This window comes from Poecilia reticulata, chromosome 4 (genome assembly GCF_904066995.2).
Source record: "Poecilia reticulata chromosome 4, P_reticulata-male-v2, whole genome shotgun sequence".
NCBI classification, from domain to species: domain Eukaryota; kingdom Metazoa; phylum Chordata; class Actinopteri; order Cyprinodontiformes; family Poeciliidae; genus Poecilia; species Poecilia reticulata.
The window spans coordinates 20,777,167-20,803,840 of record NC_088833.1 but is presented as its reverse complement, the minus strand read 5'-3'; the positions used below and the strand labels follow the sequence as shown (position 1 = coordinate 20,803,840).

The 26,674-nt window shown below is 38.7% G+C and overlaps 2 protein-coding genes across 3 annotated transcripts; both read right to left on the bottom strand.

Annotated features, from left to right (window-relative positions):
- abhd17ab (abhydrolase domain containing 17A, depalmitoylase b) lies at positions 1-10,303 on the bottom strand. The gene is made up of 5 exons (XM_008407086.2): positions 9,533-10,303; positions 7,827-8,191; positions 6,242-6,436; positions 4,471-4,650; positions 1-2,474 (listed from the first exon to the last, which is right to left on the bottom strand). Exons 2-5 carry the CDS (start codon positions 8,183-8,185, stop codon positions 2,249-2,251), a joined length of 960 nt encoding a protein of 319 aa, XP_008405308.1. The 5' UTR covers positions 8,186-8,191; positions 9,533-10,303; the 3' UTR covers positions 1-2,248.
- Positions 10,304-16,675: 6,372 nt separating this feature from the next.
- LOC103463616 (AN1-type zinc finger protein 5) lies at positions 16,676-25,819 on the bottom strand. Of its 2 annotated transcripts, none has more exons than XM_008407083.3 (6): positions 25,662-25,819; positions 24,346-24,544; positions 23,951-24,062; positions 20,850-20,992; positions 18,582-18,689; positions 16,676-16,896 (listed from the first exon to the last, which is right to left on the bottom strand). In XM_008407083.3, exons 2-6 carry the CDS (start codon positions 24,503-24,505, stop codon positions 16,748-16,750), a joined length of 672 nt encoding a protein of 223 aa, XP_008405305.1. In that variant the 5' UTR covers positions 24,506-24,544; positions 25,662-25,819; the 3' UTR covers positions 16,676-16,747. The 2 variants fall into 2 exon arrangements, with proteins under 2 accessions (XP_008405305.1, XP_008405306.1); XM_008407084.3 differs by lacking the exon at positions 25,662-25,819 and adding an exon at positions 25,428-25,555.
- Positions 25,820-26,674: the final 855 nt, after the last annotated feature.

Here is a 26,674-nt window from a genome sequence, read left to right as displayed (position 1 = left end):
TTAACTTCTGGGTACGTTTTATTGACTCATTCTTTTCAACTCTTGGAGAAAAACAAAATCTTTTCAACCTAAAAAAAAAAATAAAATTGTCAGTATAATAAAGAATTGGAGCATTTACATGAGCATCTGCAGTTTGTAAGAAAAGAAGCCGTTTACATAAAGCTCCTGTGTCATGATGTTTGATCAGCTCACATGGTTTAGTAAAGATTCAAACTCAAACACGGATGCAAACTTAGAACACATTAGATCACATAAATAAGAGAAAAAAAAAACAATTCAACTTTGAACCTTTCCCTCTGAAGCATATGAAGACAGAAAACATCAGCAACAGAAACGCAGGATGACATTTTGGTTCAGAAACTGATGAAGAACCCTGGAAATTGCTGCATTGCATCTCTCAGCTAAAACAACAACAACAACAAAAAAACATAAGGGTAAACAGTGGTGTATTCTTAGCTTCAGTGTGTTTCAGTATGATTTAAAACTTTGGTAGTTTGCAGCCTGGGGCCAAAATAAAGAAAAATAAAGCTAAGTGGGGGGAAAATATTACTTTTTCTTCCCAAACCAAGCTCAAAATATCACATAAAAAAAGTTTTGTAATATAAAAAATGGAAAGGATCTGCAAAAAGAATACAGATTGTAAGAAAACAAAGACTTGTAAAGATGTAGAGCTTCTATAATTGTGCACAAATATTAGAGTTTACAGATCATTAAAAAGACCGAAGAAAGAGGGGAAACCCCTGAAAACATCTTTTAGCTTGATATTGTGCAAAAAGGTAGTGCTTCACAATAATAAAAAAAAATTACTGTATTTAGATCCTGCATCCCTCTGTATTTACAGTGGGGATTATTGTTTTTTTTTTTATCAACATGTTTATTTATAAAGAATGTTTTATTCACTGTATGATGGTAGAAATGCATCTCAGCAGTATCAATATTAAAAAGATGTTTACAGGCCCGTTTAGTGTCAACGCTGACCTTCCTGTCGCAGAACAACGTGCAAACGTGAGCTGGTGTGAGAGAAAAGACGAACAAAAAGGAATAACTTTAATGTTTCACTTAAAGAGATTCTGAATGCCTTTCTTCTAGCCAATCCCACTCTAGCCAATCCCACTCCCCCATCAGGATCTACACGAAGTTGCTAAGAAGAAAAGATGGAGGTCAAAGTTTCACCAATCTTTGCTGCGAAGAGTACCTTCGTTTTCGGAGCAAAGTTTGGTTTATTACTTGGTTTACAATAAAAAAAAAAAAAGAAAAGATGACATGAAATCACCTGTAGAAATATTCAGCTTATTAAAATGAGAAAGAATGAGTTTGGAACGCTCCCATCCAAACGTCAAAAACAAGTTTACCTGAGGAAAACATTGAGTGCAGTGAAGACTAAATCAAAGACTCAAGAGTACAAACTTAAATCCGTACAGATGTCCCTTTCCCACCCGAAAATATTCAGACCACAGTTCACGCATAAGACAGGAGACGTCCTCCAATGCAGTGCAGTCCAATGCCACGACAAACAACGACTATAGAATAAACCAAAAGTAATCCGAGTCTATATTTATTAAGGTTTGCACTTGATTCTAGAGGTGTGTTAATAGATTAAACAAAAATCCCATGATTACTTGATCTAAAATCCGATATGGAGTCTCATTTAAAATTTCTGTTAAAAAAGGGAAAAAAAGAAAATCCCCATTTTTAGCATGAAGACTTTTAGAACAAAAGTGTTTCCCATGCTTCAATGCTATTCTGCCAACTTTAGTTAACAGATTAAAGTTTTACACACGGAGACACACACGCACGCACGCACACACACACACACACACACACACACACACACACACACACACACACACACACACACAAGGTATACGTAGACTAGAAAATCTCCATGGTTTCTTAGCGGGTATCTTTGAACATCATCAAATGCCATCGTTCTGTGGACTGTGTCCATGTTATTGCACAGAATAGAGATACATTATCTGCCCTGTTAAAACATGATCAGTACAATTTAGGTTTCTGCTAAGTGAAACCGTCTAAACGTCGTCTTCCACACTTAAACATATCTGATTATAAAGATTTTGTGCCTCGTTGGTCCGTGGGCTACATCGAGGCCTACGATAGAAGTGCGGGACACTGTAGTCCAGCAGGCCATGATGGACAGTCAAGGAGACATTATTTCCGTCTTCCACACAAGGCAGCGCTTTAAGTGCCAGAGGAAGAAGAAAATGACATGATGATGTTCTCGTGACGGTCAGGCGTGCTGAGCTGCCAATTCTTGTCCAATGAAACGCCGAAGGCGATCCAGATACTGAACGTACAACTCAATGTCATTGTGTCCGGCGCCCTCCACCCAGAGGGGCTCCACGGCCTTCGGGCAGCGCTCGTACAGGGCCAGGCCGTGAGAAAAGTCGATCACCTCGTCCTCCGTCCCGTGGATGATGAGAACCGGAGACGTGATTTTAGAGACTTTTTCGATGCTGAAAAGGGAAGACGGAGAGTTTAGTTACGCGTCACTGAAGTACGGTTAATTTTCACCGATTGTTCTCGTGCTAAGAGCTAGCAGGTCACAGTGCAGAAAACACTCTTCAGTGTGGAGGTTAAACATGTTGAGACATTTGTATGTCACTCAGGGTTAAAGCGACAGCAAGACTTTCAGCTGAAAACAGGAAAGCTGAGCAGAAAAGATCTTGTTTTATCCTCGTCAGCTTCCTGCCCCGTCAAGGAACTTGACAGATTTGGGAGCTTTTTTTTTTTTTTTTTTTTCAGATTTGAGGTAAAGATCAACATTTTAACAGGACATGCAAATAAAGACTGTTTTTGTACTGTTAGCTATGCTAAATACGCTAAGAAAAGCATAGTAAAATGAAAGCTGGTAAAAGATGCTAAAGACAATTTAAATATGAACTAATTTTGTTTTTATTTTCAAGGAATGTCAAGTAATATTGTTTAAAAAAAAATCCCTTGTTTTTTTTAAAGTGACAGTTCACTCACAGATACTATTAAAGTCACAAATAATTACTATAAGAAATATAGTAATCAGCAATATGTTTTTTAAAGTTTTATGGGACAACTGAAAATCCCACTTTCATAACCAGCAATGTGTTGACGTACAAAACCCATGATGCAGCAGCACAAATATGTATCCGATCTAGCAGAAAAAAATGCAAATCGAAGTTGACATGACTGGTTTTACTGGTTCAGTCTTTCATCTCAATAATGTTTGGCCTGATAGTATTTGAGAAGTCGCCTCAGCATGCTTCTTTCCTGGTGACTTCTGATAACTGGGGTGTTTTCCGAGAAAAAAATAACTTTTAGTGAAGCAACAGTTAGTTGTATGAAATTCAATCAAACATGGAAAACTGCAGGGGTAAAAGAGTGCGACTCATATACGTCAAGGACTAAGATGGAGGTCTGCCGCATGCATTTCCTCTCTCTCACAACCCGCTTTCCTGTCTGACAACCGTCAAAGGCCACTAGAGCCAACAAAAACCTAAATGTAATTAAAAAAAAGAAAAAAACTCCGTCTGTACTAGACTATTTTACTGCTTTGAATGTATGCAAATGCGCAATGCTGATTACGTACACCACACCACACCACATTAGCTTGCTGAGGCTTAAACTTCATTCAACGTGGGCAAATCCCTCATTCTGCAGTGCCATCATGAGATCCTATAAGGAATTCTCAGTAGCTCTGAAAATAAATGTTTAGTTTTATGGTTCAGGGGAAGATTATAAAAGCCTCTCAGAAGTCTAAAGTGTTTCTTCAAACTGGAAGCAATGGAATCAGGAAATCCAACGCCACAGGCAGAGCAGCTGGTAAATCCAGGTCTGCTGGGCCAAAAAAATAAAATATGCAGAGGATTATGAGAATGGTTGCAGATCACCTGTGAAGACCTGCGAGAACATCTTGCTGCAGAAGGTGTTTCAGTACCTCATTCTACAATACAGCACATAAACATCTGCTAGGCAAGGTGATGAAGCCCTTTCTGCCCTCACGCTCCAAACGCAGTCACCTGTTGTACGCAGGAGCTCATTTAGACGAGCCAGATTCTCCTTGGAACAAATTGTTTCTCACCCACCTATTGAATCTAACACTGAGGTGTGAATTATCACTGGGATTCTCCCGCTCCATATTCACTGGCCACGCTTTGAACACCCTCAAGAGATAGATACGCACAATATATCCGCAATAAGGTCGGTATTGGGCCGATATCATCAACCAATGTTTACTTCCATCTTGCTACCTTTTGCATTTCAGTAGGGGAAAGGAGGTTGTTCATGTGCATTTGTCTGGTCAGTTGACAGCGATGTTTATTTTGATGCCGTTAAAAAGGTAGGTGTAGAATACACATTTATAAATATTAGCCATAGTAGCAACATTAATATTGTGCATCAATACTGGCCCAGATTTTTATTTCGGTGCATCCCTAGAAGGAGACGTGTAGCACTGAGCAGAGGGTGAGGAAGACTTACTTGGGGAAAACATCGAAGCAGTAGGTTTTCTTTGTGTCAGGAAAGGCAACTCTCATCCCAGACGTTAAAGGTGAGTGAAGAATGACGGCGGCACACTCGTACCGCGAAGCCAAGTCCACAGTGGGAACCGTCCCGATGCTCTGTCCGTACAGGATAATGTTCTCTGGGATTATGCAGTAGCTGCATAAAATGAATAGAGAAAGACTTGTTAGCAAAAGGAGTGTCAAGATGGAGAGCAGCACAAATAAAATACAGCCACTTAATAATAAAAATCCCTTCTTTTTTTTTTAGTTTATTTCAGTAAAAAAAAATTGTCAAAACACTGAATTCACCTTTTTTTTTTTCTAAACCCATTAATCTTAATAACAGAAGGGTACAAAATCATATCTGCGCTTTGCAGACGAACAGGCATTTTGAATTCATGCCACATTGTGAGGCACCTGCACCAAAGTTTTCCAGGTAGATCTGGTATCAGTACAGAAAGTTTGTTTGGTTGAACATTTATGCCCTGCATTTAATTGACCTTCACGAAGCTGAACGATACTGATGTTACCAAAGGTTCTGTTGCAACTTTTGTAGACAAAACCGTTACTTTGTTCTGCATTATGTAATCTCTCCAGATAAACGGTGCATCAAAACACAAACGTTTCCACCAATCTCTGTTTTCCCCTCCCAAGCACAACTTTTGCCATTATAAGCCCCATCTTCTCAAGTTGATGTGAAAAAATTGTACCTACAGTCATGTGGAAAACTGAGGACAATAGAAAAGGTTCAGGTCTTCCACAATAGATGTTCAAAGAACAATATCTAATCTTTTTTTAAATCAGTGTCAGGAAAAAAAAAGGATTCAATTACATTTTAACAACAGAAAACAGAAAAAATATACTTTACTTTATGAACGCAAAATAAAAATGTAGATTCTCACTGGGGAAAGAGTTAGGACACCACATCCCCTAGTTAGGACATAACTTAAGTGAGAAGCTTCTTATAACCTATGACCTCTGACCTGAGTCTGAGGAAAGCTTCCACCATCCCTCAGTTTCAGCTGCGATACATTTTGGGGGTTTCTGGGAGGTAAATCCCATTTCAACTCACCTCCAGCGTCTCAAGGAAATGAAGAGCTTGGCGTTGGCCAGTCCCAGAAGCCTCTTATATTCAGTTAAATAAATATTTTTATTATAGAAGCATCTTTTTTAACTATATTGTCATTTTTATTGTTATTTTTTATGCAAGCTTGTGCAATGTAATTTAGTTCAGCATCAAGGTGGCGCTGAGTGACAGTAAAGTGAATCTTGAATTTAGTTGAATTTTTGTGCACAAATTAACTTCGTGGATTTTAAACAATCCAGTGGATTTAGTTATATCCACTGTTTTTATTATTAACATGGAGTAGATAGTTTATGAAACTGTAGATTGTTGAGTCTTTATTTTGAAAAGATACAATAAACAACAGAAGTGGTTACTTTTACTCAATTAACAATTAAAAAAACTGGAAAATCGATCAATATTAAATTTTCATTCCATTAAAATTGAAGATGACCTAATTTGTGGTCTGTAGATGGGGGCCAGAAAAACTTTTTAAATGAATATCAGGGCTTAGAAAACAGGAAGAAATAAGTGAGAAATGCTCAAATAGATTTCTTTCTTTAAATGTTTCCTACTTTTTCTTTTTTTTTTTTTTAATTCAATTTATACAAATTTCTAGCGCTTTAATGAACCCTAAAGAAATTAAAATGCAGTTCTGTGAGTCCTGGATGGTTCTAGAACATACCGCGTACGCAGAGCATGCCAGGCAGCGTCTATGTCCGCGTACAGGTCCTTCTCGGTGGGCTTGCCGGTGCTGACTCCATAACCTGAGTAGTCGTAGGAGAAGATGTTGCAGCCGATACGGCTGCCGAGGCCGATGTAGAAGCTGCTCATCTGGCCAAGGTCGACCGCGTTGCCATGGGAGAAGAGGACGGTAAATCTGAGGAGAGGCAGATTCAAAGGAAATGTTGGTAGATGTACTTAAGATTCCTGGCACGTCGTTATGGTAAGAAATGTCAGTGTAGATTCTGACCGATAAGATTTCAGCTAATAGCCGAGAACAAGAATTTTGTTGCAAATAAATAATAAAAACCGCTCTAATGGAAACGGGTTTTCTAGTTTTTGCCACAACGCAATAAAAACATGTCGCTCTCCTTACTGATATGCATCAAATATATACTTTTCTGTATTTCTGCTCGCACAAACCCAGATGGCTATGACCTCTGAAAATTTATTCTTTAACTGATTTTAGAAGTTAATCAGCAACTGCATACATTAGCAGGGTTGGTCCCTCAATGAATCTAAATTATGTTCCTGTCTCATAACAAACTGTTTAATGTTTAAACCAGCGTCATAAAGCCGTGTACAGATTTCTGCACACGGCGTCAACGACGCAGACCTGTGACGACTTTGTCTCCGACTTACTGGAAACTTACATCACCGAGGGCAACGCTGCTTATTTATGATTGCAACCATAAAAAAAATAAAATAAACAAGAGAAACCAAAACTTTAACTTTTTTTAAAGAGTCAGAAGGAAGAAATAAAGTTTAGACTTTTAGGGAAAAGGAGTGCTAGTTGACAGCGATCAATTAGAAAAACCACAAATGAGGACATTTCTGAGTCAGTTAACAGGAAGAAGGGGAGGACGATAACCTGAATCAAATATTTTTGCAAATTTCAGTTTCTGATAAATAAATAAAAAGTCATATCTTATACTTAACCTTTGCAAAAACAAAGATCAGGAATCATTCTCTCTGATTGGTGCATCTCTACGTTAATATCAACAGCATGAACTCTAGGGCTCAAGAACCGGCCACCAGCAACATTTATTCTTCGTTTCCGCTGAGCAACACGGGTCCGCACGGTTCTGTTAATTATTTTAAGGTCCAGGATGTTCAGGAGAAAGTTTTTCAACCTAAGCACCTGTGTTGTCAGACTAAGACATATGTGACACAGTAAGCATGTCTCAGGCTTGTCGCTTGTTTCTGTCCCACCATAAATGGACGAAGTTGTGCGACTCCAGTAGATCCACCCTAAGCATGCCGTATTATTGTGCTATGGACATATGTTTTCTACGCTCCTTCACCCTGACGTACCTTCCTTGGGGTGAGGGGTGGGGATTTATGTTTTCGCATCCACCTGAATAATATGTAGTTGCGACCCTGCCTACCCTACATATTTGGTACACGTCACACTCCGTGACGTGGAGTGTCATGGAGGACTCCATTTGAGGACTGGACTTAAAATTAAAGAGAGAAGAAATCTCAAATCTGGAACATCACAATCTCAAAAAAAAAAAAAAAAGTCGAGACCGTTTCGAGCTTCTCACCTGGCATTCCCTGCGACGCGAATGTACATGCAGCCGACTCGGTTTCCTCTGCTGGAGCGAGTGAAGAACACTTCCACCTCGTCGAGATCTCGCTGATTGTACTGAAACTCTGCTCGGTCCGTCAGGTGAAGCTTCCACTTCCCCTCCACGCCGCCGGCTCCTCCGGAGACCGAAGCGCCGCTCCTCGACCGCAGGCTCGACGTCCCGGACGCGCCCAGTGCCGGGGGGTCCGCTTCAGGGTCTGGAAGAAAGGCGTATGTGGGCTCCGGAGGCAAGAAGGCCAGCTTGGATGCGATGCGGCTCGGACATGGTGGGCAGCAGAACAGGCAGCAGAGCTCTTTGAAAGAGAGGCCATTCATCCTTCACTGCGGTGCAGGAAGACAAGAGGGTCACTGTACCAGCGAATATACATCAGCTCCATTCTAACACAACAAGAGGCTCATGACAATGTCATGCGCGAGCCACTTTACTTTGCCTGGAGGTGACAGTAATGAACATTTTTGCATCTCTGGCAAGTTTCTCAACATATGATCAAGTCCACGATAATATATTAGAAGATCTGGGTGCAAAATGCGAATTGTTGTTTTGAACTTCTATGAAGATGAATATGGGACCAATTTAAGCATTTGCCAACTATGCAGATGAGTCGATGTCAGCAACTAAAAACAAAAAAGATAAAAGGAGCTCTAGATATTGAGGGTTTTGCTCTATGATGACTAAAAATGTGTATTTTTTTTTCAGATTAACTAGGAAGATTATTTTGTTTTGTACAAACATTACAATAACATAGGATTCACAGCACTGTGCAAAGGTTTTTTTTTGAGTCGTTCACTTGAACTGGTCAATATTCAGTTTGACCTGCCCTGACCGATGACCAGTCTGTGAGAATTTCCATCTATCCATATAATCTAATCTTTTTCTGGTCAGTGAACGCACCACACAGAAGCTCTACTCTTTATTGCAACACTCTTTGTTGGGGACAGAGTTACTGAGGAAAGACTGCTCAAAGTTAACAATTTGCAATATCGAAAAGGAAGCACAAAAAGGCGTAAGAAGCTTTTGAAAATAAAATTTCGCTTGTGACGACATGTTTTTTTGTTTTTTTTAAGGACGACGCGTAGGATAAATGGAGTACAGCATTATTATCTTTGTTTTCAAGCATTTGTTAAACATGGTGACACAAACTGCTCTCGATTGAATTCTCAATTAAAACCAACTCCTCTGGATAAAAATCTAGAACGACATATTGTGAAACTTGTGTTTATTTCCCTCTTTTACATTACATGTCTTAATGTAGCAAAACTGGCTAAAATTGGTGTTTACATGTCAAAAAGTTTGGAAGCAAAATTTTGAAACATCTCTTGCTTTAACTTGTTCCTTATTTCATGAGAGCCTACTTTTTAAAAAAACTGGTCCTTTTTAAGTGGTTTAACTCTAGAGCAATAATTCCTTTGTCTTTTCTAAAATCTTATTTAATTCATCTCTTTTGTCACAAATTTCCAATCTAGCCAGACAGCTGTTGTAAATAGACTACTGGGCTAAAGCATGATTGAGCTCTTTTGTGGTTTTCTGCATATCCAATTTTGAAATTGCAAGCACCAACTGCACAGTCTGCTGTCATCGTCAGTGAGATAATAATTAATACATCAGGCAACCAGGAAAAACTGCTCTAATTCACATTATGCTGAGCAGGAAAGCTGACGTACCTGTTGAGTTGAAGAGCTCAGCGTATGAAATATAAACTTTCCTTAGACAAACGAGAATAAATAAATAAATAAATGATCTTCCTCTTCAGTTTCCAACACAGGGTGTAGTTTAGGTCCTCTACCAGCAGAAACAGAAAAAAGTCGTGGAGCCGAGCAGCTGACGGGGAAGTACTATTTACAAACTATAGGCAGGTTTTTCCTGGAAGAGACTGAAGTCCGGGGTCCAGCCATTTTGTAAAGTTAGACTCTATTTACCTTTTCAAATAGCAAACCCGTGGGCTTCATGGGCCAAAATCCTCGTTTTTTTTTTGTTCGCTTGATTACAAACCCATTGGTTGTGTTTTAACCTAGTACAAAAACCCCCCAATGTAAACGCTTCTAGAAAACAACCAAACGCGCAGACAGCTGCACCCCACCGAAGAAGGAAAAGAGGGAGCGCTATATCAGGTTAAACGGCAGCGAGTCCGATTATCATCTCACAGAGAAGCTGTTTGTCTGCGCACCCGCTAACCGAGGCTTAAGCTAGCAACTCGGAGATATAAACACTCCGTAAAAAACAAACAGCTCACATGAAGACTGCCGTAACAAACCGTCTGAAATGACTTAAACGTCCTACATGGGTCCCATGTGAGCTTTGCTGGTGTCTCAGCTAACTACACCGGCAGCGTCTTGTCCTTTAAAATAATCCCAGTAAGAGCGGTGTTTTCCTTCGTCTTTGCTATTTCACCGCATCCGGAAGCGTAGTTGACCGGATATGACGCGAAACTTTTTTGTGTGTGACGGAAGCTCCCGGAGTTAGTTTGACAAACCCCACGTCAGTTTATTTGCATATTTGCTATAAATAGAGATAAGTCGCACAAGAACCAAGTGTTAACGAAACAAAAATATCAATAACTGGTTCAAGCTAGTATGTAGTGTTACAACCAGAACTGGGTAGTAACTTACACTTACTTATGCTTTTAGGAATAGTTTTATTACACCGTATTATTTACTTTTACTTGAGTAATAAAAGTAAAGTTAAAGTAAAAGTGTATTTTATTTGAGTGCAGTAGTGAGCATTATCACTACTGTTGGGTAAAATTTCTGTCTCAAGTAACTTAATTAAAAATAATAATAAATTGCGCCAAGTGATTTCCACCAAACATTTGGTGGAAACAAAAATGCAACAAACACAGACACTGTTTATGTTTGTGAGACTTTTTGTTTGTAAACAGGCTTGATTGAATGTTCTATTCTGATAACCTGTATTGCCTAAATATAGATTGAATTGCAACTTATGTATCATTTTCTATAATATTACTGTGTAAGGTTTAGAGAAACATGTGAGTATTGGTTTTACATGTTTGATGTTGAAAGGATTTGGTTTAGAGGTATTATTGTTGCTATGCACTGTGTCAATAGACTTAATATCCTTTGGAATCTTTGATCAAACCTTTCATTTAACCATCACAAAGGAACTAGATAAACATTTTTTCCATCTGTTATGTTATTAAGATTAGATTAGGTCTATTATTAGAGCACGTTCAAATCCCTATTCACACCTTTGTGTCCTTCAAGATTAGATTTCTGAAATGCTTTTATCAGTTTTACAAGAGTTTGCACGGCCTTTAGATGGTTCAGATTGCTACAGCTTGCGTTTTACTTTTGACAGCTAATAAATATTCTCATATTACTCAAGTGGTGATCTTTATGGACTGGTTTTGCTGAAAAAGCTAGATTGGATTTTAGGGTATTGCTGCTCACATGCGTGTTCTACAATCCCCAGTTAGCATCTCGAACATTTACATTTAAATGTTCCAGGGAAAATGTTTTTTATTCCAAGCATCAATGCTAACCTCCAGAATCACTTGATGTTAAAACCTAGTTAGTCCAAATGCTTTCAAAGTTTTTGAACTATACAGAAGTTGCTTTTAAGAGCAACTTATCTAATTAATTAAATACAATAAAAAAAAATTTTTTGTCTAAAAGTACATGACAAAAGTGAAATTAGTTTTTTAAAAGGGGCAATTACAAAGTCAAAAATTAAAACTCTAAGCAATTTCTACAAAAAGATTCAAGCACATTGCAAAGAAATGCTTAAATTCAGTTTTAGTTGATGAATAGTTGTTTTCCTCATAGAGATATGCAGAAGCCATCTTGTCTCAGGTCAGAAACAACTATGGGACGCAGTTTTATACTACAGAAGGTTGAAAAACACCTTGCTTCTTGTAACTACTTTGCATGTGCTAAAGCACTAGAACTATAATTAGAACAGCAGCGACAAACAGTTTGGAAGTAGAAGACGACTCAGTCATGGTTATTATCACACAGTCGTCCTCTATACCAGCAGAATGCTGCGTACGCCGAGTTAAACATCTAATTTCTTTAGGCCTGCAGGGCTTCTGTGAGGACTCATTCCAGGTGCTTGAATCTCGAGTAAAAATGAATGACAACCAGAGCTGAAAATAGGGAACTAAATTGATGTCACACAGTGTGCACAGTCTACCAATAACATTTAGATTTCTGCAGCACATATTCAGTATGTTCATATTCAGTTTTTTTTTTTCTTTTCTGGATGTTTTTTCGTAAGAGACAGCACCTGCAATAGTGCTCCACTTATTTATGTAGGCCACTTTACACAGACCCATTTTTATATGATTTAGGATCCCACAACTAACAGATGTTTTTGGGGTGAGTCTTTGCAGTACCATCAGAGAATGCACAGTTTCAGCAGAGCACAAATGCTCATGTAATTATATTTTTACGATATGTTACAAAAACAACAGCGGTCACAGACAAGACAGCCTCATTTCCTTTGGGCAGGCTCTTGGTGTCGCTGAACACTAAAACACATTATGTGCTGCTGAATGGTAGCTTTTGTGCCAACAGCATTTTGTTGAATCTCAAAACAATAAGTACAAAAGCAGACAAGAGCGCCGGTTTACATCGGCAATGCAACATTTAGCGCATGAGTGCCTCGCAGAAGCATTCACGTCCATTAGCCTTTTTCACATTATGTTACAGCAAAAAAGTTGCATTGCCTTGAGTAACTTTGTACAAAAGACGAGCAGTTTGTGCACAAGGAAAAGGATAGTTTACAAAATTTGGTTAAAAATAGAAATCAGAGGAAATGTGAGGTGCGTTTGAATCTGCCTTTCCCAAAGCACTATTTTGTGCAGCTGTACGTCTCGGGATGCGTCAGCCATGTTCCTTTTTAATTTTGGAAGTCAGCCAAGACTGAGTAGAGGTGGTGTTTGAACAACAGTTTTCAAGGCATGCCACATATTCTCTGTGAAACTTAGTTGTGGAAACTGAATAGGCCAATCTAATGTATACAAGAATGCTTTGACTTAAACCCTTTTGCAGACACCAATGAGCTTTCTTCAAAGATTGCAACGCGTTCAATTCCATCCAGTTTTCCTGTTCCCCCTGAAGAAAAGCATCCCTACAGCTTCGTGTTTCTAGTTAGATCAAATCCAATTAGATCATCTTCCACATGGATGCTCTTCCCCCTATCTGACTTGTGGCAAACCATAAAAGTGACCTCTTTTAAAATTGTGAAATATGTCAATTAGTAGCCAGGACTTTCCTTAGGTGTGCTGGAGTAGAGAGGAGGCAGATCATTTTTACTTTAGCAAAACATAATTATGTGTTATTTTGTGTTGCTCTACCATGTTTGTAGTTGTAATGTAAGAAAAATATGTACAAAAAGCAATACATTTGTGCATAAAAATGAAAGCAAAAGACAAGTATACTTTAAAATAAACTTTGTGATTTTATTGTTTTATACTTAATCTTACACATCATACAATCCTAACTTAAAAGAAGAAGAAGAAAAAAAAAAAGGTTATCCAGTGGCGTCTCTGGGGGACTGGAGTGCGAAAGGACAGTAACTATCTCTGAACAAAACTTTAATCTGAAATCTCCACAATTCATCTTTAAAGACAGTGATCAAAAATAACCTTAATCTGCATTTACTCCTGTGGTGAAGCAGAACTTAAACCAGTCATAAGATATAGATTTATCAATATCAGTCAAACCTCCTGTTGGATGAAGACTTTTATTAAGAACGGTGATGTTGACATTGAATTGAAGACAGCAGAACATAATCAACACACAGGAAAGAAAAAAAGAGAGGCTAATGTACTGATGGAATCTAGATTATGCAGGAATGCTAACCCTAGTTGCTGGTGCCAAATCACAGTCTAAACGATGTTAGTGGTTCAACTGACACTTGCGTAAAAATGACAACTGGCTATCCATTCGCTCCCTGAAACAGTCAAAATAAAATCCAAATAGTCTGTTAAATTGACATCATAACATGTTGTGTGAAATATCGTGGTTTACATTCAAACTGCTCGGAATTATTAGAAAAAGCCTGTTTACAGGGTCGGGTTACTGATATGAGCAGTCATTAATAAGCACAAACCATGGGACCCCCCCATGATTTACGCAGCCGAACAATCTTTTTACAAGTCATCTGTAAAGCAAAACTAAATGTTCTGCATCAAACAATATTTGAAAGTCTGGGAAGTATGTTTATATTTATATATATATATATATATATATATATATATATATGCATGTAAATTCAGAATGCACCAGCCATGAGTATTTGTAAAGCGAGACCGTTATTTGTCTCGTCATCACCCAAGATTCACCCCCATCGGGATTTCAATTTTCCACTAGATGCAAAATGGCAGGAGAAATTAATCACAGTCGGGGTTTATAGACGCTCAGCCTATCGCAGGTAAATGGGCTCGGTATTGGCATGCCAAGTCCTCACCCCAGCAGCCATTCAGACATGTCCATCACCAACACAGAGACTTCAACAGGAATTCAAATCGAGTAGTTAAAGCGGAAACTCATCTCAGAAGAAAAGCTTCACATCGATCACAATCTGCATTGGCTTCTTTTCGGGAAAAACAACAAAACAAAACAATCATTAAAAAAAACAAAAAAAAAACACCTTGCAGTTTCCTTTCAGCTTTTCTATAAATACTTAATGATCAAGATCAAGCGACGTTTACGGGGAAAGCTTAAATAATGAAAACCTGAAACCTCAACTGCTACCTGAACGACACAGGGGCCTTTTTAAACTTTTAATATCAGTAACAGGATAAAAGCGTGGGTTGGAATACAGAGTAAGGGATGTTAAATGCGTAAGGAGGCGTTTTTTTTATTTTATTTTTTATTTTAAACATAATGATTGTAAAAAATAAAAGACGCATGGCTTGGTGAAGTTACAAGTAGCAGGTGGCTTACAGAAAACACAAAATTTTACATGTTATAATTGTACATTTAATGGGGTAATAAATTGGTAAAATTGTCAGTGCCAGTAAGGGCACTTTTCTTTTTTTTTGGATAATTATGAAAAGCACTTTAATACACATAGTACTATTCTTCACCTCAATCCATCACCTTAGTTACCTGGCAATAATCTACATAAAGATTATACTATATGAATTGGAGCCATATGTTATTTACATTTGGAAAAAAACAACAAAAAAAACAAAAAACTGTTGAGTCCTGATAACTTCAGCCCCAAAGGTTTCAGCCATGCATTGTGCTACTGCTGAGTGTGGCCCTTTTTCAGACTACAGCTCCAACACTTCCAACTATGCAGTCAACTTGCAACGCTGCGCTTCATGTCCCAACTGCACACATGCATCAGGTCAGATCTTCCTGAAAACAAGCTAGCTAGAAGCGATCTTTGCATAAGGACTCGTCTGAATCAGACTGCTATGTAAAAAAAAAAAAAGAAAAAGAAAAAAGAAAGCACAGCACGGCGACAATCTTTGCTGTAGCTGAGCAGAACATGTTTTTGTGTAGCTTAACCGCGACCCGGGTCAGTTTTCATTCAGCATGTGTCAGTGGTCTGCTGGTGGTTAGAGAAACATGGAGCCTCACTCTGACTCCAAAAACAAAAAAAGCACAAAATAAAAAAAGGTTTTCAAGGAAAACCTCATATAGTACACCTCATCACTAAAACAAGGCTTTTTTTTCTCTGAGCCTGCTCTATAGCTCAGATATGAACTTCAAATGACCAAAATGCTGAACAAAACCAAGTAGGGTTGCACATATTTTGTGCTCTGCAGTTGATATCCATTGTTGTGCTTTATTTCAAAGAAGAAAAAAAAATAAAAGTGAGAAAAAAGGCAATCTTAATGTGCAGATTGCAGCGAAACTGCACTCCAATCCATATGAGAGGTTGTATTATTTTACTTTCATGGTTATAGAGTAAGGATGGAATTAATTAAATAAAACTGCAAAGTGCAAATCCTAACAATCTGCTGACACATGCCGCCAATCCTCCAGCACATACCAACCAAACAATATAAAATAAATAGAATGCAATCACACAATTCAAGCTAACTAGAATATATTAATATAGATCTTCTGAAGTCATACGCTCATTAAAACAGGAAAAACAAAAACAGGATTCAATCACTCGGTTAAGTCAAGATTCTCCGTCAGCTCTGACCTTTCCCTCCCCAATCAATAGCTGTTCATGTACCCAGTATCCATACATGTCAACGTAAAGAAAGAAATGTCTGAAAAAAATGCTGAGCCTTCGGACTTCAACACGTGGTGATCCAAAGGGTGAGAGCTAAAGAGAGGGGGCGGGGAAAGCAATTTCAAAATTAAGGTTACAGAAATTTTAAAGTCTAAGACAAAAAATATTCCAAAGCCCTTAAAAAGGTCTGACACATGATTTCTTTTTGAACTAACACCTTCTGAATAACATGGTTTCATTATCCAGGCTGTGGCACATTCCCAAACTGCTTATACCCATTTTATTTCAATGACCCACAGGGATTGCACAAATAAAAACGACTAACACGATCCCTCTAAGCTGAGAAACAAAAAAGGCCTAAAATGTAGATCCCCTCCCTCCCCATGGCAAAACAAATGTCCGTCAAGCCCCTACTTTACTCTATCCTCAACTCTCAAGCAGATGTATGCAAACACACGCACGCTCGCGCACACACTTTCATACAAGCCTAAAACAGACACTCAGATTTAGCTGCAGTCACTAGCAGAGAGAGAGCGAGAGAAAGAGGGAGGGAAACACTAGTAAGGGACGTGTCTTGACTTTTTGCTGCGACCACGTTGCCCCACCCCGCCCGCCTTCGACTACCTTGAACAAATGAAGCCATGATGTCAGGTGTTTTTCATCCAAGTTGCCATTGTTCAAATTCACAAAGTCTTAGAGACTTTTATTGCACTTAGTCCTCATAACTTCTGAATTTTTTCAGCCACCACGATGGGGTTCTCCTTGCGTATGCGTGCAGCCGCTGCACTCCGGTAATCATACGGACAGTCGTGTTTGTCAGAGTAGCGATGGATGGCACAGAACAGGTTGCCACAGCGACAGTCAAAACCTGATTTAAAAGAGAAAGAAGAAAACTGTTTAATTAAACCATTAGCATAAAAAAATATAAATACACACAAACTGATGCTTTGGAGTTTTCTGGACTTAATAAAACACTATGCAAGTACAGGCCACTTCCAAACAGCTCTGCTTTACGTGGATTGTTGCACTGAACTCTGAACCGTAGTGAAAGTTCAATTAACTACAGTTTTTTTTTTTTAAAGTACTTTCATATAGATCTTTCAGACAGTAAATGTTTTTCCATTAATAGGAAATTTAGCTTGATTGGCAGCTCAAGAATCCCCTTTTCAGTGCACAAGTTGTTGCATGTCGAAGACAACTCAAAGTGCTTAATAAGTGCTAAGATTTGAAGGAAGAGGAAGTACTAAAATGGAAGAAGCCCTTTTAGAAAAATAATTTCCTGCTACCCATCTACTGTTCATTCAGGCTGAAAACAGACTTCAGATAAGAGGAAGGAATGCAGCAAATTTGTACAGATGTTTTCAACATCAACACTGAAAGATGTTAGCAGCGTTTTAGAAATGCTGAGCGCTGCAGTGTGAATTTATAATTCCTAAGGGTTACACGCTGAGAACAGTTTTTGTAACGCAAATTGTCCTAACTGTGTCAATAAAGAATAGTAAAGACAATATAGCATAATAGGATTCTACAGTCAAAGTTTTGCCATTTCAAGGAGATAAAAAAACCCTTTCAAAGATCTTGCTAAAATCAGTCATTTCCACAGAAATAAAACGAAGCACCAAAATATGCACCAGTTCAAACTGGTTTGAACAATACAAATCCCTCTGTCAAATGAACATCTTAACATCAAATGCAACTTTCTGCACATCAACAGCGTTTGTGCTTTTAATATAACAAACAAGTCTCATCAGAAAATATATTGGAATTTTTTGATCATGACTGTAAATGTTAATGCGAGATGAAGATTATTCATACTTTATGGCGCTAAAAATAAATACAATATCCAGGATGCGGAGGAGTTGAACGTTACCTGGGACATTTATAGCAGGGGACTCTGATCTCGAAGCTTTGATACGTTGCTAAGCAACGTATCAAACACTTCACATTTGTACAATATTGGTTGCATGCTGTGTGGTCGACTGTGAGGACATTGGAGGCATTTCCTCCTTTTACTGTGATTAAAGTTTTGAACACGTTTCAGCTGGCCCTAGTTTCATCTATTTTTGTGTGAAATATAAATATATTTTGAGTACTTCTGGCATGACACCATCTTAGATATTTTCTAAAGCAAAATATGGAGCGTGTACAATACAAACATCCTTTCAGAGCCAGGAGGAGGGTCTTAGTGCTGTGAATCATCACCCTTGTGTATGTGCTGCTCACAAACCCCACTTGTCCTGCTGTGTTGTTCACCACAACAGAGCTGGTAGAAGTTGGATCACAGACTACATCTCCAATTTTCTACATGGTTAGAGAGATAACGCAAGAATCTAGCAACAAAATATTTGATAACACTGAAGAAAAGCAATTTCCATAAAGAAAATGACAAAATTATGTTGCATTAATAGCAATTTCGAGGGGTCTACTAAGTGTGGGGTTTAAAGTAAAAATTTGCAGCAATCCTTGGCCACAGGTTGCAAATTTTTTGAGCCCAGCATCAAGGCAGAGCTTAATAATTACCCCAAAAGTGTGGAAACTGCTTTCCCTACTTACCAGTAAGGCCCACTTTCTTCCGGCAAGAAAAGCAGCGGTTCTTTTTCTTGTTCTTATCAGGGGTTTGGTCACCTTCAGAAGATGCTTGCGCATCGTCAGCCACAGGTTCTGATGTTAGAAGGAAAACAGCACATGCTTAGATGAGGGAGGACCCTTAGTCATTTTTAAAAAGAGGCAAACCAAAAAGAAATCCATGCAATTCAAGAAAGACAGTTGTGGGTCAAAGTTACAAGTCAGGAAATGGTTACAAGGAAAATCTAAGGTTTCAATTAACCGGAGCTATTACAAGCAAGGCTGGATGAGGATCCAAGTTTATCCTGTTAGCATACAGTACGGGTCTGCAACCTGCGGCTCGTTGGATTCTATGCAGTGGCTCTTGCAAAACCAAATAAGATGTATGGTTATCATAAAGGCAACTAGAAAGGGTGGCTATTTTCAGTTTTTTTATGTTTTCAGCATTGAATATTTACAAGAGAAGACCATCGATTGTACGAGGCTTTAAAAAGTGATGTAATGTTTATTAGCTTCTAACTATGTGCTTTAAATTTTGGGTGGGTTACCCATCTTTCACAATGTTATGGAAAGGGTTCACTTAGCTGGCTTTATTACACAAAATTTAGGGAGAATTTTGCCCCTTGCAAAGATGAGACGATTCATTTTGCTTCAACATCTAAACATAAAAATACATTTTAGTTTAAATCTCCCTAGCTTTCAAAATACAATTAATTCAGCCCATATTTATAAAATTAATACTTTTTTTGGCTCTACACTCATTTTGTAGCAGCAGGTGAAAACATAGCTCTTTGAATTAAAAAGGTTGCTGACCCCTGGTATATTACTGAAGCAGACAGCAGCTTGTTAATCAAAGCATGATGCAGTGGGAAATCTTTGGTTCTGTGATGCTGTGGACTGAAGATAAAAAGCCCTTTGCTACTTATATGGACTACTTGAAGCATGTTGAGGGAATAACCACATTCCCCCAGACACACTCACACATTCAAACACCAAAATGTGGGCTTAGGTGCCCAAGAGAACATCAACAAGGGGCGACGAAGGAAGCTGGAATCGAACCCAAAACTCTCTCACTACTACAAGACTACTCTTTCCACTGCAGGAGTGGACATAATTAAATATGCTCAACTTAAAAGTTAGCTTTTATTTTAATGCTAATGTGATGAAAGATTTATTTACAGTATTTTCCGCACTATAAGGCGCACCTTCAATGAATGGCCTATTTTAAAACTTTTTTCATATATAAGGCGCAACGCATTTTAAGGTGCATAGAATAGACGCTACAGTTACGGTTGCCACCCGTCCCGTATGGATGTGTAATAATAAAGAAGTGGTCCCCGAGTACTTTATATAGTAGGCTGCCACAGTCGTCATTTCACTCACGGTGTTGGTGTTGCGATATTGTGCCCAACTGCTTTCTGGGTAATGCAGACCAACCGACATGCTGCCACCGCAGTCTCTGTCCCTCTTCCCCCCGCCCCTCCGGCTTTAAATGTATAGGGGCTGGTCCCTTGGTAACCCTACTCGAAGCACCCGGATGAATGTCTAAAGCCACTTTGTTGACATAAAGAATGTTAAAAAAAAACAGTCCGACTCGGGTTGGCAAGGAGAGCCTTCTGCGACTGGGCCGGGGCGTGGCCGGACGATGGTCACCCTTCTTCGCGCACAGCATGTTCGTGGAGAAAGTGGTGCTAAATGACCTGCAAACAACCTGATTATCAGGTCGGTAGGTAGATAGGTCAGTCAAACTTTATTAGCAAACCAGTTTTTTGACAACTATCCCAGCATGCACCACGCGCAGCTTCTTCTACGAGCGAAAATGAAGTCGGAGGCTGCTTACCGTAGTTGTTAGACCTGTTGTGGCTCAATATTGGTTCATATATAAGGCGCACCAGATTATAAGGTTCACTGTCTGCTTTTGAGGAAATTGAAGGTTTTTAGGTGAGCCTTATAGTGCGGAAAATACGGTATTATGAAACATTTCACACATCTTTACCAAAAGCACCATGGACAGGTGATTTGTTGTGTAACAACTTTTTATACAAATAGTATGATGATGACTACTAACAAGTTTCAAAGAGTATGCATTAAAGCGGTATTGTCTGAAACAAAAAGTGAAAGCTAAGAAATACACATTTATTTTACCAAAGACTGAATACTAGAATACTAAAATAGTGCATAAAATAAGAGGCATGTTTTTCCCCCATTTACACCACTATAAGGACTTGTTTTGGAAACCCCTTATGTGATGCTCACCTGCGCTATTGGATGTGCCCTCCTCCTCATCTTCCTCCTCCTCCGCTTCCTCGACCACTGCTCGATCCGAGTCTACGGCCCCCGAGTCTGGGGAGATGCTCATAGCTGTCATCTGTTGAGTTACTGGGCTCGGAGAGCTGGGACTGACATCACAAAACAGGAGCACAGTTTGAAATTAGACAGATCAAATAGTCAAAAAAGATTTATGGAGAAAGAGTATCTATGAAAGGGAGCAGAAAGATGAGACAGATAAGACAGAAAAATCAGATTAAATCTGCAATTAAAGTTCATTGCACGAAATCTGATAAGGGCACAATCGTAAAGTTATATATCATGTGTCAAACTAAAGGCCTGTGGGGCAAATGCTAGAGCAGTGGTTCTTAACCTGGGTTCGATCGAACCCCCAGAGGTTCGATGAGTCGGTCTCAGGGGTTCGGCGGAGCCTCTGCCGCGGAGGTAAAGACACACTTGTGTAAAGTTGTGATGACCCCCCGTTTTGCCATCACTTGCTGCAGAGGATCAGGTACATTGCTTAGCCAATCAGTGCTGCGGAGGATCACTGATTGAAGGAGCTCCACTCTCAGCATGGATTTGAACTTTTGTTTTTAATTACTTCAGCAAAGCTCACTGTTTTTACCAAATTTTGTAGCCTTCGGTGTAGTTCTAAATCTGCTCCTTAGTCGCACCTTTTCGGGGTTGGTACCATCTCTAGTGGCGTGGGGGTGGTAACACAACTAACATAATTACATTACTAACTCAGAATACCGCAAAGTCTTATTCATTATAAATTTCTCATTATCATAAGAATATAGAGCTAATTAAATAATCTAAACAAGACCTTAAAGTGGTTCCAGTTTCTCTTGATTTCCAACCTGTTGAAACTGTGGCAAATTTTAAATACCTTGGGTCGTTCCTGTGGACAGTCAGCTCAACTTTGCTGAAAACACCGACTATATTTTGAAGAACTGTTCTCAGAGACTCTACCTTTTAAGAAGACTTGGTGATCTTCTTAATTCAAGACCCCATATGTCTTGAATTTGGAAAAAAAATCATTTTATTTATCACAAAAGAAGGGTTCAGTGAATACGCATATGAATCTGATGGGTTCGGTACCTCAAAAAAGGTTAAGAACCACTGTGCTAGAATAAATCAAAAAAAAATTTATGTTGGCAAAAGTGGAATGTTTCTTTCCAGTCGTCTCAGACAGTGAAAGTTATTTAAAGCTTTTTTTTTTTTTTTTTTTTAGCATTTTAATGATCATGACTGATTGCAAACCATCACTGACCGAAAATATTACACAGGACCTCTAAGCAACATGGAGTCTGTGCCTCTCCACTCATCCTTCAGACCCTGGGACCTCGATTTCAAAATAAAATGCGGAATTTATATCAACCTGGAAACAGGACTCTGAACCGTTGCGCAACAGTCCAGTTCGCTTTCTCCTCAGTCCAGGTGAGAGACACCTCTGACGACATCTATGGTTCAAGAGTGGCTCGACACACAAATGTGCAAGAAATAGTGCACTTTCACGCCACATTCCAACTTAGTGAGACATATTAGAATTTCTGTACCCCTTTAGAAATTGGAGACCCACAAAAACAGAACTTCAAGATAATGGTTGTTTGATGAAATATTATTTTGCATAGGGACATATCACAGCATCGTGAATAGAAAACAAACAGAAGTGTAACTCAAATGCAGAAAAAGCTATAATATTGTAACAGTTTGTAATTTGATGGTTTTATCTATGCATTCTGTCACATCTGTCCCTTTGAGGACATTCATGGTCTTGATGTGGTCTGACATGAAAATGAGTTTGACACCCTCCAATACACCAACCAAACAAAGACAACATATATTTTCCCTACACTGCAACCATTTAGATACGTGCAAGCTACAAGTTGACAACAGAAGGACAAAAAAAATAAAAATCCAAATGTATCGCTCAACCAATCTAAATACTGCTTAAATTTGATTTTCATAAGTAAGCTTGCTACTAAAAACTTTTGAAAAGGTTGAAGAACTAATGTGACCATATGTTTTGAAAAATAAAAAAGAAAAACAAAAAAAGAAAAAGAAAAATGTGCAAAGAAGTAAGTTTGTGAGAAAAAAAGGACAATTTTCCAAGATTAGAGACATAAATTTACAACAATAAAACTAAGATATCCTCTGACATTATGAAGCCAGAAATTGGCCTAAAAAAATTTCTGAGGTTTACTGAGGTCAAACATTTGTGACATCATCTACGACTGAAGTGGCAAATTAAAGAGGTGCACATCTGGATATTTTCCAAAGTGTAAATAGTACATCCAGGCTCTTCCTGTATCAAACGACACGTCCCAGGTGCAGAATCACCATGAGCGCCCCGAACGGGATACGGATAGTCAGGAAAGCTGCAACATGGCTGTGTCGACTCTGCACCCGGGAGATATTCTGATACCGGAAAAGAGCTTAGATGTCCCACTTACACTTTGGAAAATATCCAGATGCACAACTCCCAATTTTTCCCCACTGCAATCCCAGGACTTCTGTCATGTTTTGTTGCAAATGTCTGACTTTATAATCTCATTAAACTTCTGAGATTTCCTCTGATCAATTCAAGATATTTTTCTTTCTTACAAATTTCATAGTTTAAACATTGTACATTTTTGCCTTTAATCAAGGGGGAATTATTGTTGTTTCTTGTAAATGTAGAACTTTTGATAGAGAATATCCAAGCCTTTTCTTGTAAATATGTGAAATTGATCAAGACATTTCTGAGTTTTTGGCAGAAATTTTGTCATCCGTGGTCACATTATTTTTTATTTGATCTACAAAGGCCCTAATACTCTGTCGTACATTACTTTATAAAGAGAAGAACTAAAAAAAAAAAAGGTAGAATATTCTAAGCAATAACCAACTCAAATATGCAGTTTTTTTAAAAACTCACTTATTCTCAACCTTCATGTCAACATTGTTTTACTCATTTTTATGCCTACAAAAAGGCTTGCCATCCCATTTTGTATTGGTGATCAATAGACCAGATATTGGGGCCATGATAAATGAGACAGATTTTATACATGTAAAACACAGAGAAATGGTCCAGGAGTTTGTCAGCATACCTGGTTGTTTGTTCCTCAGCTTGGGTTCCTGCTGCTTCTGTACTAAGCTCTGAGTTTGTGTCTTCCACGGTTACACTCGCTGATGTTGGTGATCCTGACGGTGATGAAGCAGCTGTGTGAAAAGAAAAGTGCGATAACACAGAACTTACAGAGAGATTTTTTTCCCGCTCATTTCAAGTGTCTTGATAAAGAAAACACACTGCCTTGGACAAAGAAGATCAGATGTAAGTTGAGTTCAGGTTAAACAGCACATGACAATGTCACTCTGTTGCTTTCTTATGCCACAGTGTAGGCAGCTGTTCTCCAACCCCTTTTAGCAAATTCAGGAGCTCTGAAGCTCCTGAAAGCAAACCATATCAGACTGAACCCAGTTGTTGGCAGGTTTTCTGTCCTACCTTTCTCTCCGGGAGGGCTGGATCGTCCCCCTCCCTGTTGTCTCTGCAGGTGTTCCTTGTAGCAGACAGAGCACATGCCATTGGTGCGGGGGTTACCATAGAAACCACATCCCATAGTGCAAAGCATTGGCACTTGCGTCTGATTGGTCTCCTGAGCCATGCTCTGACAGAGGGGGAAGGGGGGTGGGAGAGGATATTCCTGAAAATGTGGTAAAATCAGTTAGTCAAAATTGTCCAGCGGTTCCCATCTAACCAGATTAGTTTTTTTTTTCCATTTTTCAGCTAAAAGAGCTTGGAGATTGGCATTGCGGCATGAGAACAGAGCTGAAGCAAATTCAGGGTTTTAGATGGCTGTGGTCCAATATTATTTTGTAATGTTAAATTTCATAAAAGTTAGCCTAACAGATTTATAAGTTCAGCAAACACCAATAACTGAGTGACAAAGTCCAGTTCACTCTTTATAGTATCAAAGAACAAGAAAGCAAAATCTGAATCCAAACCAAGTTTTAAAAAGAAAGCAAGCAACAACAGCAACATTTTCAGATCAGGGGGGGCAAATATAATAAAAGTAAAATAGAGCTACGTTTTCACGTATTAAGGCAAAGCCTGAAAAAGTGCTTATCCTATTAAGCTGAGGATTTATCAGGAAAGAACCAGAAAGGATCAACAAACAAAAGCTACAAAAGAGTCGTTCACCGCTGCCGTTTAAAGGGGGAGCGACGGTATGCGAAAACAGCAGCTAGCTGATGGAGAACACTTTCTTCCGCCGCAAAGCAAGATGTAGATCAGGAAAAAAGTTGCCATAAAAGGAACAACACCGAAAGACATGGCAACTACGAAACCAACTCAAACACATACCCAAAACTCTTACATAACAAAATATTCGGCAAAATATGAAGGGAAGATTGCTTAAAATTAAGCTAAGCAACTTCCCACTGACAGGCTGTGGTAGAAAACAGCAGCCGTCCAGTGCTGGCATAGCTCAAAGCAAACAGTAACATTAGCAAACAGCCGCGATGGCCGTTTTATCTGTCTGACACTACATACCAACGCGAAAAGAAGAATAAAACTTACACGTTTACCTTTCGTTACAAAGGAACTCACACAGATAAAAACTAATGTATCCCTGGTAACAAACAACAATCAAATCCGGGTTGTTTTTAATCGAATAAACTCTAGCTTTAGCTGGCTAACGTTAGCCGCGCTACTAGCATAGTCAACCTAAACGAGTGCGCTTCCCGACACTCTTCTGGCGAGTTTAAAATTGGTAATACGCAGCGAGACAGTCCTATGTCTTTCTGGGATAAAGACAGTACCTGAAATCCAAGGTACCGGAGGCTGTCAACGACCTTGAGCTTTAGATTTGAACAAGTTGTGTCCCCAGCAGAACGCGCGGCCTCCTACCCAGGGCGCGTTCCCGACATTCGAAACAGGGACCATGACGTCATCTTCATCGATTCAGATCATAGGAACCAACAGAAACCACAAGACTGTGGAGGGAGGCTACTAAAACTGACTAATGGATGGATTTAGAAAAAGTAGAACTACAGCAACATATTTTCCTCAAGTAAAAATTATTTTTAAAAAAAAACAGTTAAAAGATTTAAAAAGTAATTTGTAAACAACTAATTAAGTAGGCCACTGGATAACTGATAACATCTGATTAAATATTTTAAAATGACGTCAGACAAATATAAGGTAATGTGCAAATTGCCTATTTTACAGACTAAAAGAAAAAAAAAACACAAATAAAATGGTAGCAAAATATAAGTAGAAATACTTTTGCAAAAATGCTTCAAAAGAAAGCTTTTGAAAGCAATATATAGGCTGAATATATATGCATTTGCTAAATAGAACATAATATACTTTATTAATCCCCAAGGGGAAATTGCTCATTTGACAAGCTACTCCATCTGAGGTAATAAATACAAAGTTTATAAAATATATACACCTAAATGTGTATGTACACATACATTCTCACATCAGAAATGTATTTAATGTCTTCAAAAGCAAAGTTTACATATAGAATGATTACTATCTCATTAAATAATGGAAGGGAAAACCCAGATGATGATGTCAAGGCTTTGGAAATGTTTGATAGGTTAATTGATATATTCAGGTTAATTGGATGCACACCTGTGGATGTATTTGAAGGACACACCTGGAACACATTTCTTTCTTGACACAATAAAAAAAGAAAGTCAAGACAAGTCAGCTCAGAAAGACTATTGTGGACAAGTCTGGTTCATCCTTAGGAACAGTTTCCATATGCTTGAAAGTGCTTCATTCATCTGTCCAAAGTATACAAGTATAGATATGATGTCCAACC